This window comes from Pteropus medius, unplaced genomic scaffold, assembly GCF_902729225.1.
Source record: "Pteropus medius unplaced genomic scaffold, Ma_sr-lr_union100, whole genome shotgun sequence".
NCBI classification, from domain to species: domain Eukaryota; kingdom Metazoa; phylum Chordata; class Mammalia; order Chiroptera; family Pteropodidae; genus Pteropus; species Pteropus medius.
The window spans coordinates 1,288,314-1,300,821 of NW_024342645.1; the positions used below are offsets into that span (position 1 = coordinate 1,288,314).

General features: G+C 49.5%; 1 protein-coding gene and 1 long non-coding RNA gene across 3 annotated transcripts in view; one reads left to right on the forward strand and one right to left on the reverse strand.

Moving 5' to 3' along the window:
- The window catches only part of NECTIN1 (nectin cell adhesion molecule 1), a 66,470-nt gene extending 63,426 nt beyond the window's left edge, over positions 1-3,044 (reverse strand). The window contains exon 1 of the mRNA XM_039866660.1: positions 2,039-3,044. Within this exon, the coding sequence (XP_039722594.1) occupies positions 2,039-2,117 (79 nt within the window). The 5' untranslated portion in view covers positions 2,118-3,044. The remainder of the gene's footprint in view (positions 1-2,038) is intronic.
- Positions 3,045-3,100: 56 nt separating this feature from the next.
- LOC120605717 (uncharacterized) overlaps positions 3,101-12,508 on the forward strand; it is a 29,267-nt gene continuing 19,859 nt past the window's right edge. The window contains exon 1 of one of the 2 annotated variants that reach the window (XR_005653689.1): positions 3,101-4,450. This is a non-coding gene — a long non-coding RNA (uncharacterized LOC120605717). The remainder of the gene's footprint in view (positions 4,451-12,508) is intronic. The other variant, XR_005653690.1, reaches the window with a different exon arrangement.

Below are 12,508 nucleotides of genomic sequence, written 5' to 3' on the forward strand. Positions count from 1 at the left end.
GAACTGTGGATCCTTCTCAGCATCTCACCCCCTCCATTTGGATTTTTATGAGTGGGAGTGTCCACACTTGAGCCAGGTGAGATTGTCACCTCCTTGCCCCTACTTTCTGAGTTGGGTGGAACAGGGAAGGCCTCCAGCCCCCAAAGCAGGAATTAACCACTGCGTATCTCAAATCTGGGAGAAAAGAATAACCAAAAGAAGCGAGAATGGGGGTGAGTTGTTTCCCCTCCCTGAAACCTTCCCCCACTTTGTCTGACCCAGGATTAGTTTAACCCCTAATGTGCTGGACCAACTAGAGCTCCAGGAGAGCTCTCCTTTAGCTGGTTTCTGGTTGTGGGCAATATAGATTTGGAAGGTTCCCAGAAGCTGACCTCCTCCCCCACCCACATCAGAAGTATTTCCCAGTTGGCTTCCCAGGAGGTCCAGTGTGCTAGACCTGTCGATTTTACCATGACCATCTAGCCAGAGAAGGACTCAGTCAAGCCTCTTTGAAATGGGCAGTGAGGACTGTATACCCTGAAATTTCCCCCCTCCCCCACACATCTAGCAGGGCAGCACCCCACAGGCTGCAGGGGTGGGGGCACCACGGTGCAGGCTTCCCATAAAGTGCTTTCCATACCCTTGGCCACTCCCTGAGATTTGCGGAACCCTGGCGGCAGACAGGGTTTAGATGTGAATGAGGACAGATTCTTGCCTTCCAGGAGTGCACCCTAGTCCTGCAACTCGACAACCAAGCTGGCCCCTTGGAACAAACTGGCCAGGGAGCCTGCAGCATCACAGGCATCACCATCGGATCTCTGCCAGCAGCGCCGTGGATCTAATATTCTTGCCCCATGCGGAGCAGGTCTCTACTCTGACTCCTTATTCTTTCACCCTAAGGCCACGACCACGTGCTCCAGCCAAGCTTCCCTCCCCCTCCCGGCCCCCAACGCAAACCCTTACCTAGCTAGAGCGGGAGGTGGTCTCAGGTTTCTTACCGGAGGGCTGGAGGAACCCCGCTCCCACCCCGACCTGCGATGGTGTCACCAGCCACCATGAAATCAGCCACCGTGGGAGCCAGGCAGCTTGCCCAGGGACACAAAGGGTTAAATCCAGGCAAGGGGACTCGGTCGGATTTGCCTCCTAAACGCATTTTCCAGTTCATTCCCCAGCACAATACGCCTGGGCCAGCCCCAGCCTCCGTCCCCATCCCACCCTCACAGGGGCCACTGCGGGCCACCCCAGGGGCCGGGTGTCAGGTTAACCCCTTGGCCGCTGGCATTTCGAGGAAGGGCGCCCTCGGGAAAGTGGGTCATGCAGTCACCTGGCTGGCATGAAGCCAGCGGCGTCTTCTCGGGAGAGAGTCCCCAAACTGGGAGCAGAGTTCCGAGAAGCCCGGCCCCGCCGAGGTAGGGAGGTAGCGCTCCCGCGCCGGCGGGGCCTCACCCTCTGGGAAAGGAACCTCAGGTGAGCGACAAGCCGAGCCGCCTCTGCCGCAGGAGCGGGCTTTGCGCGCCTGCTTTGAAGCGACATGGTATGGGAGGGGCCCGAGCGCCCGAAGCCGCCTGGCAAAAGGGCCTGAGAAACAAAGTCCCCCTGCCATTCTCCAAACCCACAGCCCACCAGTTCCAAGACTGACGCCCTCCCCCTGAAGCTGTTGTCTCATTCCCCGAGACGGTGATTACGGTGATTATTCTACATTTATGTAACATGCAGTGTTTCCAAACTGCTTCCTCAGTTGAGAGCTGGTTATTAAATAAATAGAACGCTATTACATATTATTATTTTTGTGAAAAACTGAGCGGAGAAAGTGCTCTCTTGCTACACAGAGACGTGCATCAGATTGCTTCCCTGCAGGGCAGGCTGTTCAGCTTCTCAATCTCTTTCTCCGCTGTGCCACCTCCCACACCCCCTTCCTTAAGCCGTGACCCAACTTTTCTGGCTCTTTTCACTCCCTACAACCCAGACGTGCCCGCCATTCAGCTCCTAGCCCAGGGGAGGCATTGGATGGAAAAATAAAATAAAATAAAATGAAAAGGCAAAGGCGGAACGCTCTTACCTGGAAGGAAGAATGCGGTCAAGCTGAGAGCTAGTCCCCACCAGCGTCCAGCGGTACTCGCAAGCCCCATCCGTGCCATCGGGGTCCGGCGAGAGGGGCTGCGAGGAGAGCGCTCCTCGCGCTCCCAAAACCAGCCGAAGACGAAGGCAGATCTCTGCGGGCCGGCAAGCGCTCGGAGGATCCAGGTCAGCCGCAGCCGTGGGCCGGGGCGGGGTGGGCCGGGTAGGCTCCGCGCGGCCGCAATCCGGGCCCTGGGCCGCCGGCAGCTTAGAAGCTGGGCAGATGCCCGCCGCAAGTCGCCCGAGTCATGCCCCCTTCTCCGCTCTGCTCCCGGCACCGGCGTCTGCCCTCTTTTCCGCGCAGGGCAGGCTGGAGAGAGAGACCCACCCTCGGCGCGACCCGCTGCGCGGGCTCCCAGCTCCAGCGCTCTCACGCCTTCCCGCTCGGCTCCAACTTGCAGGCGTCCATGGCCGGCCGTCCTCCGAGGGTGGCGGGACGAGTCGAGGCGGCGGGCGGGCGGCGCGGTGGGCTCGGGGCCCAGGCGGTAGGCGCGCGGCTCAGCGGCCAGCTGCCCGGGCGGCTCCCGCTGGGCGGCTCTGCTCGAGGAGAGCCAGCCGGGTGCGCCGCGCGTCCTCGCCGCCGCCGCTCGGCCGCGTCCTGGGGATCCGCAACAATGTGGAGCTAGCTGCCCGGGCGCCGAGTGTAGCCTCGCTCGCTCCTCTCGCTCTTTCTCTCACTCACCGAGCGCCAGCCTCTCCCAGCTCGCCCCGTGATGTCAGGCAGAGGGGAGGGGTCAGAGTTAACCCACTCCTGACTCGGCCTCCCGGCCCGCGCCAGGCCCAGCCTCCGCCCAACTGCACACACCTTCCGTCCTCAGGCGGAGTTAGACCCCAAGCGAGGGCGGTGGGGTCCAGCTCTGGCCCACTGGCTCAGGAGATGCCCCTTCCGTCGCCTTTCAGCCCGCCAGAGGGCGGGAGGGCTACCTGCCCTCCTCTGCAGCTGACAAAGGGAGGCAGTGACCTCTAGCGGCCGACGTCAGGGGAGAAGCAGCTCGGTGGGGGTGGAGTTAAGACGGGGGGCGGGGTGGGCTGTGGAAGAAAGAGTGTTGCACTGTGCGGGCTTCTGGATCTAGCAATGTCCGAGCTGAAAGGGCTTCCACAGGCCCTCTACTACAATCCTGGCCCCATTTTACAGATGAAGAAACAAAGGCCCAAAGAAGGGTAAGGCTACTAGCTCAGGGGTTCAAGAGCAGACAGTGGCAGAGCTAGGAGAAGAACCCGGTAGCCAGAGTTCCGTCTCTGCAGCATCTGGACGCTAAATGGAGAGGCAGCTAGGCGGGCCCTACTGGAAGCTGCCAGAGAAGTCGTGGTGAGCATTAGTGGGTGAGATAGGGCCACTGAGGTTTCTGGTCTTTTCCAATCTCTGCTCCCTTCAGGGGTTCCTTTTCTAAAAACTGAAGCTCCCTCCCCTTCTCCAGATAGAGTGTGAAATGGAACTCTGCTTCCTTTGTCAGCACCTTTTGTGTTGAGTGATTTACAGGATTCCCGCGAAAATGACGCATCCAGTCAGTATCTGTGGCAGGGCAGGCACTCTCTGCCCCATCCCGTTTACTACCCACCGCATCTGGGTGTGGTCATCTTCCTGCCAAGGTGGCTGGGCCCTCCAAGCACTTGGCAGTCCTAAGCCTACCCTCTCCTCCTTCCCTCTGGACCTCTTACTCCCATCTTTTCTCCCAGAAGGAGGCAGACAGACAGGGTTTTCCACTAAGGAGAACCGAGTTCTCTCTCCAGATGCCTAACTAGAGATGCTCCCTTTGCCTATTGCTGCCTTTTGCCCATTCCTACCTTTTGCCCAGCCGGCAGGAGCAAAGGGGAAGTGGCCCTTCCTGCTAAAATTAAATTCTAGTTCCTGGGAGGGGGAGGAGCAGAAGGGTGAGCAATATTTGGGATCTGGCCCTGGAGCGTCTCTTGGTTTCTGGCTGAAGCAATCTAATTTAGCACTCACTGGAACACTACCACACTCATGAACTTACCTTTAACAAATGTAACCCAGAATTCTTGGTACCAAATACTGTGCCAAGCTTGGGGATACAGAGACATAGTCATTGTCCTAAAGGCACTCAGTCTAGTTGGGGGGTTGGGGATAGTGACAGACATAGAAACAGATGTTATAAACAAGCATCTAATATGTGCTGTGTCCCAGAGATGTGCACATAGGATTTGGTGGGTCTCAGAGAAAAGTTCTCATTCAGTTTGTTAGGGAAGTGGAGGGAGGGGCCTTCACAGGGTCTGAGTGAGTCATCTATGGGACAATCAGACAAAGGGATGTACTGGTGGGAGGAGTCATTAAGGAGACTAGTTTAAGGTAGCTCTGTCAGCATGAGGAAAGGCAGAAAGGCCAGCAACAGCTTGGGTAAGTAGGGCTCCAAAATTTTTGGTTGCAGCCTGAGCCTAAGACTTGGGGAAAGGAGAGTCCTGCAGATCCATGAATGTTGAGCAGCCACCAGGAGGTTTTTATGCTGGGGGATGACTACCTTATCATGATTTGTGGTAGCCCAGTCTGATAGCCAGGCACCTCCCCACTGGTCTCTAAGTACTTTAAGGGCCAAGGCTGAATTGAGTTCATTGGGGTCTCATACTCTGCCAGGCATGTTGTAGGAGCTGACTGGATGAGTTTGAGGGGGCAATTTCAGATGCACCAATGCCTGCTCATTTCCTTCTCATGTTCTCCCACCTCTCCATCTTTGGGTAAGGCTTCTTTGATCTGCTTGTAAATGGGCTTCCAGAGAGGGTGTGTCTGGGGGTTGGCATAGCTGCTTGGGGATTGGAGAAGATGGAAGCAATTAATGAGATAGCATGGTACCGACTCATCATCTTTAAACAAGACCCTAAAATATGCAAATCACCAGCATAGGTGCCATGGTGTGTGTGTGTGTGTGTGTGTGTGTGTGTGTGTGTGTGTATACTGGAGTTGCCGGGGACAGAAAAGGGAACTAGAAAGAGGGCAAAGGAAAATAAGATAGAGCTTGTAGGTTTACTCAGTCTTTTTGTATACTTACTATGCTAGGTGCTGAGGATACAAAAGTGAGCAACAACCAAGACCTACTGAAATAACTATATTATTATAGGATAGAAGGTCACTGCTAAAGAGAGCCAAACCATGCTAGCATCTAGAGGAGAGAGTTAGTGCTTCTCATTGTGGAGGGCAGAGAAAGCTTCTGGAAAAGGTGATATTTGACTGAGCCCTGAAAGGTGGATCAAATTTGGACCAAGGGAGATGGAGGAGAGAATTTCAGTGGAGGGAACAGCTTGTACAAGGACATAGAGATGGGATAGGGCAGGGCCTGTGTGGGAACAGCAAATGATCCAGTTTGTTTTGCATTCTGGGAATGTGTAAAATAAAGGGACAGCCAGACTGTGAACTGTCTAGGATTCCTTCATTGGCAGGAAGAAGCACAGGACCAAGCATGAGACTAGGTTCTGGTCCCTATTCTTAAGCTGGAAGTCCAGGAGTCATTTCTTGCTTCCTCCCTCTTCTTCAACCACCATGTTCTAATTCAAAAGCAAGCACTGTTGATTCCGCTTCTAATATATATTTTAAGTCTAGCGATATTGCTCCACTTCTATAGCATTCTTTCTATAGTATTATTACCCTAGTCCATGCGCTCATGATTTCTGCCTGATTCTTGCAATATCCTCTGGCAATATAGCCTGAGGTCAAGTACTTGGGACTCTGGAGCTAGACAGCCAATATTCAAATCCTTCAATCCCAGCACTGCCACCCAGTAGCTGTGTTGTCCTTAGACAAGGGACTTAACCTTTCTGTGCTTAGATTCCTCATCTGCCTAATGAAGGGAAATAATAACACCAATCTCATGGAGTTGTGAGAATTGAATGAGTTAAACACATTAAGTGTCTGGAAAAATGCCTGGTATACAGGAAGAACAGTTTAAGTGTTAGTCATCATTATTACTGTAATCTCTCTCTCCACATCCAGTTTTGCTTCTCTCTGCCTTGGTGCCAGAAGGAATATGGATTTTTAAAACTTTATTTTGAAATAGTTTTGGATTTACAGAAGAGTTGAGGAGATGATACAGAGTTTCTGTTTGTCCTTCATCCAGCTTCCCCTAATGTTAACATCTTATAGAATTATGGTACATTTGTCAAAACTAAGAAATTAGCATGGTATATAATACTATTAAACTGAACTACAGAACTTATTCAGATTTCTTGTTTTCCCACTAATGTCTGTTTTATGTTCCAGGATCCAATCCATGATTCCACATTGCATTTAGCAGTGGACTGTCTTCTAATTCAATGACCAGAGTCTAACACCTGAGAACCTTTCCTTGGCCTTCCAGCCTCTGAAGCCAGTGTCCTCAGCTAGGCTTATGGGGCTGCCTGCTTCTTCAGTTTGTCTCATCCAGCTCTAAGGCTTTGAGTAGAAGTTGCTGGGCTTTCCAGAGGTTCCAGCCATCAAACTCACTATCTCGACCTTTACCCAAGCTGTTTCATCTGCACCAATGCTCTTCCCCCTATTTTTGGCCAGCTACTTATCTATCCTTTAGGGCTCAGTTTACATGTGTCATTTCTCCAGAGTGGCCCACTCTACCCTTCAGACCAAGTAAGTCTCATCTTACATGTGCTCACAGCTCCCTTTGCATACTTGAAACCACTTCAGTAGTTATTCATAATACTTGATTCATTCCCCACTGGGCTGTCAGCCCCTCCAGGGCAGGACCATGTCCCTCTTGTTTCCTTCTTTATCCCTAGCACCTAGAATGGGCCTGAGACTCGGTAGGCACTTACTGAAATGTGTTGATTGACTACCTCAAATGGTGTGCTACTTTCTACCAATCACTTTTCTTCTGTGGGTCCATTTTCTCATCTGCAGTCTGAAGAATTTAATTGGTTCAGTGGTTTCCCAATAGTATTATGAGAGCCCTTAAAATTTCCTGGGTTCCTCACTCCTCACTGCTATAGGATCCATATTTAAAGAATACATTGTTTTTATGCTCTTTAAACATTGGGCTTCTGAGAAAGATTCTTTTTAACGGATTCTGCTGCTTAAAAATGTTTGAATCCCTCTGACATATTATTGCATTATATGTTATGCATTGCAGATAGTTGCATTATTTTATAACTCCATGATTTTTTTTTCTACAGGCGGTGGTGAGCCATTGACAGTTTCTAAACAGAGAAACACTTATTGGGAGCTTTCGGGAGATGAATTTGGCATAGCATGGTAGGATGGACAGATGAGGATTGGTCAGTAAGGGAAGAGGGGAGTGAGGAGAAAGGGTTGTCATGGAAGCCAAGCGAGGAGAGAATTCAATGAAGGAGGAACTTGCCAACAGTATCTGATACTGCAGAAAGCAGGTGGGGATCAGAAGGGGTCTTTGGAAACAGTGTACAAACACTAGTGACCTTTAAGAGAGTGGTGTTGGTGGACACACAGGGGCAGAACCCAGATCAAAGTGGGAGAAGGAGCAAACAGAAGGTGAAAAAGCAGAGGCAGCAGGTGTCCACCCTGCTTTTGAGAATTTTGATGATGGATGAAATGAGCAATATGGGTCAGAAGCTTGGAGAGGGTTAGCACGACATAGACCAAGGGGCTTATTATTTCTTTTTTGGTGGAAAATCAAAAGCTACTGAGCATCTTGTAGGCAGAGGGAAAGGAGGTACTGGACAGTGAAGGATGGGGAAATAGTGTCAGATATTAAAGAGTGTACGTCATGGAGCAGGCCCTGGAGGAGGCATGGATGGTGAAACTAGGGCAGGAGTGCAGTCAGCTTTAGAAAGGAGAAGACTCATCCTTTGAGCCTAGAGGAAAGATCAAGAGAGCTGTTAAGGTGGAAGTTTTGGGGTGAAAAGTGGGGGAGTTAATAATAAAGTCATGAAGTAGGAGTTGAAGTTACTTGTAGGGAAAGGATAGAAGATAGTTTCGGATCTCAAAGCCAAAGAAGGTGGAAGGGAGGTATGCTTAGCAATCTTCCAAAACCCGAAGGAAAAAGGAACTAGTGTAATCTGCGTGCCTTCATAGAGAAGGATCAGAACCAATGGGCATGTGTGTTGGGGAAGTAGATTTTAATTTAGTCTAGGGAAGACTATTTAGGAAACCGACAATGGAATGAACTCCGTGTCCCTTTTCAGACTAAGGTCACAAGTCCATTTATCAGGGGTGCTGTAGATGGGATTTTTGCCCTGGCATGAAGAGCAAACCAGACGAATTCCACATTCCCTCCTGGCTCTGAGACTGGATGACTGCAGAAATGACAGCCCATTCAAAGGACAGGCACTAGACTTACCATTTTCACCTACCCCACAGTTGGGGGCAATGACCAGAGAGAGATCAGCTCTTTTGAAGATGCCATCCTCAGAAAACTGTCCTCAGAGCCCTCCTCAGCTTCTATGGGCTCTTTTAGAGAGGTAGCTGTGAGGCTTGTAAAAATCCCCAAATCAATACAATAATGACTTCCCCTCTAGGCCATATCTGAGGCCCCTCTGTGTCATTTAGTAATTGGCTAATAAAGCTCACTTTGATGTGAAGAGAATCCTATTAAGAAGTCCTCGAGATTCCCCAACCCCTTGAAATCTCTTGATAAAGTAAACTTGAACATATATTCGAGTAGTATGCTGAATGGGGATCACCCACTTCTGTGTCCCCAATTCTGGGCCAGTTGAGGCTAAGGGCAAGGAAGGAGAAAAGGAGGAAGAGGAATCCTATGGATAAGTATGACCAAAGTCCTAACCAGCTCCAGAGAGGACTCACTGGCATGGATACCCCCTTCTCTGACAGGCCAACCTCATCCCAGCAGTGTTCCTTGGGGTAGCTGGGAAACCACAGCACCTAATTACTGTTATCATCATTTGGTAGCTGTGGTGATTATGATGGTGCCTCTGTATCCCACAGTGCTTAGCAACATTTAATTATTGTTATTCTTACAGAGATCACTGCAGAGCCTCCCTACTGCCATGGCTGCCATTGCCCTTGGGGACAATGGTGTAGCTGAACACAGCTGCCCTTCAGGTCCAATGATCTACCATGTCAAAGTGGTACCACAATGGCTAACAGGCAGCTACCCTCTCCCTTATAGGCCTTGGAGTCCCAGGGATCTCCTTGCCTTTGGAAGCTGGAGCTCTGAGCAATGATAGAAAGGTCCCAGTTCCATCTTGAACCACCAATTCTCCAAAAATAAGGGAGATGAGTCTGCATATCCTTCTCTAGGGGGTTATAGAGCTGTGGGTCTTTGAGCCTCAGACCTGTTCAGGATCCGATGAAAGCTTTGTCCCTCTGCCCTGCAAACAGCATCCACGCACAAGGATAGTGTTTACATGGCAACCTACAGAATACCAGCTGGGGCCCTGAGTTAGCAATCCCTCTTGAGGAGAGAGTCCTTTGTCCTTTGGGAAGCAGGTAGCCCTGAGCCTAGACTCCCTGTGACCTGGGCTAATGAGGGATGTTAGTGATGTAGAGATCCAGAATGACAAAAATCTAAACCAATTTTTTATAATGTGAAGTGCAAAGAAGAACAAGCATGATGCATACACTGCATTACAATTCTGTAGGGAGAAAAAAGCACCTATAAAGAGAAAAATTCAAGGCAACATAGAGAAATGAAAACAATTTGTGGGTGAAGTTTTTTATGTTGAAATTTAATATCATTATCATTATAAAGTTACTTTAATAATAGATTTAATTTTTTCCTATATTATGTAAAGCGCTTTTCCTCTAGAAATGAACCTCTGAATTATATTCGATTTAGGTTAATATGAATACCTCATATTCCTTGAGCACATGCTTCTGGGGAATTGTACTCCAGGAGGGTGCCAAATGGCCCAGAGGTGACATCCAAAGGGTAGGCAATGCCTGCCTAGGCAGGTCATTGAATTTTGAGAAAGTTCAGGAGGCCACTGAGCAAGGGAGAGCATATGTGATTTGAAGTCAGGAGTCTGAGGTTTGTGTCCTGGATCTGCCATTACTAACTGTGGAAAAGAATGGCGACCAATTGTCCTGGTTGGCCTGGAACTGAGGGTTCCCAAGACATGGGGCTTTCAGTGCTGAAACTGGGAAGGTTCTGGGCAAACCAGAATGAGTTGGTCATTCTAGTAATGAGCTACTTTAACTTTTCTGTGTGCCTAGTTTCCTCTTGTAAAATGGTATTGGTGACTTCCGGGACCTTTGTAAAAGTGCTTTGTAAACTCTACCATTTTCACATCTGTCGGAGTTGATGATTACTATTGGTGATGTGGGACGGAGGAGAGGGAGTGGGAGAAGGAGTGGTTCTTCCCAGCCTTGAGATCTGAGAGAAGAGCCTGTTCAGATGCACATCATGATTTAAATATGGAGAGTTTAACTACTCTCTCACAACAGGCTTTTAACAATAATATATTCAACAAATTTTTATGGACCGCCTTTGACCAGACACCATACCAGGCATTGGAATGAAGCCATGAACTACTGAGACATGCTCCCTTCCTTCCTGGGGCCAAAGTCTAATAGAGAAGAAACGATCTACCAGGAACTAGGACAACAGTGAAATCTAGGGGCCTATAGGAGCTTCAGGTGTGTGGGGACTCTTCTTTAACCTCAGAGGTCAGGAAGGGTCAGGGAAGCATTTCTGAAGAGGTGAGCTGAGCCCCAAGGGATGTCATGTGGAGAAATCAGGCAGAGGGAAAAGCAGCAAGAAGGCCCAGGAGGCTGTGTGTATCAAAAATTAAGAGTAGTTCAGTCTGTTTGGTGCTATAAGAGGAGAGTGGTGGTGGTGGTGGTGGTGGAGAGGTGGCTGGGGAGGTGTGTGCCCAGGTTATGTAGGCCTTGCACATGGTTAGGGACTTTGGACTTAATCCTGAGGGCAGTGAAGAGACAAGAATGTTTCACACCTGACCACTCAGCAGCCCCAACTCCTGCTGTGCTGAGGTGGTGCTCCTGGTCCAGGAACAGGGTTTAGCCTGTTATGGCCAAGTGCTCTGGACCTGAAGGTGCCAGCTCTGTCCTGCTCCCAGGGCCTCTGAAGCTGGCCCATCTGCTGGGCACTCCTGTGGCATTTTGACTGGTGTAGTCAATCTGTACCTTCTCCCTAGCAGGGGCCCTGCTTCCTGGCACAGACTGTGGCTCCAGAGAGCAGAGTGGCACCCCTCTGCCAAGCATGCAGCTGTCACCACAATGTGTGTGTGGGCTTGATGGCTGTATGGCAATGAACTCGGGGCATGCTGGAGCTCACGAAGCCCAGGCAGCTGATAAATAACAATTTACACCAGTTGGCCCAGGTATAGGGAGGCGGGTGTGCACCCATATGCATACATGTGCACACACATGCATGTGTGCACACACTCAGATTCACTGACATTTATGTCCACACTTTCATTGAAACTCAGGCAAGCACATGGAGAGATTCCTTGCTACTTGTATGAGATGAATGGGCATACATTTTATTACATTTATTCAACACACATGCATATGTTGCAAATGTTCTATATAGATACCTGTACACCCAAGCTGGCCCATATCCCTATATTAAGTGTTTAGCAAAATGCCAGGCACATAGGATTATTATAGTTTAATATATTGTATTAAGACACTCAAATATGTGTACATGTACGGATATACTCATAGACACATACATTGCCCATACTATCCTTTAAAGGCAGGCGCAAACACAAGAACTCCATCCTTCCATGAAACTGGTACATATACTCCCATGTACACCAATAAGCTCACTCTCATAGACATAGATTGCCATAATTTACTCTCCCAGTTGCACCTACACACGATCACAATAGTAATAATAATAGCAAAAACAGGTTGGGTGATTGCTTGATATTTTTCAAAGGGCTTTCAGGCTTGTAATCTCATTTGATCCTCACAGCAGCCTAGTGAAGTAGGTGGGTGGAGCAGGCATTATTACCCCAGGCTTATGGTTGAAAAAGCAGAAGCCAGAGAGGTTAAATATGCCATCTGGGAGGTGGCCTGGAACCCAGATCTCCCTTGTCTGTGTGAGTGTCCCATTGCCCCCATGCTTGTTTGACAACTTCTAGCTTTTACTATGGAAAGCAGGAACCAGGACAGGGGCCTGATTTTTTGGATTCCTGGTCAAAACATGTCCTGGAGTCAACCCTGGCTGAGAAGTGGGAATTGGAGGCTGATAAAGAGAAACTGCCATCATTAGAAATCTCATAAAGCTTCATTTATAACTCTCATCAGATGAAAGGACCAAATGACTGCTTTGGAGGGGAAAAAAATATTCCAATTTCCTTTAGGATTGCCCAGCCTCAGAAGCTGATCCTGAGGTCCTGGGGTGGGGGAGTCATATCCAATCTGGGATCTGCCCAACTCTAAGCACTTCCTCTCTTCTCTGTCTAGGCTGGGGACATCTGTTTGACACTCTTGTCAGCATCTATTACCTGGCATGTGTTTTCCCAGGAGCTGATTACATTACAGCATGTGTTGATAAACATTTGGAGTTGGAGC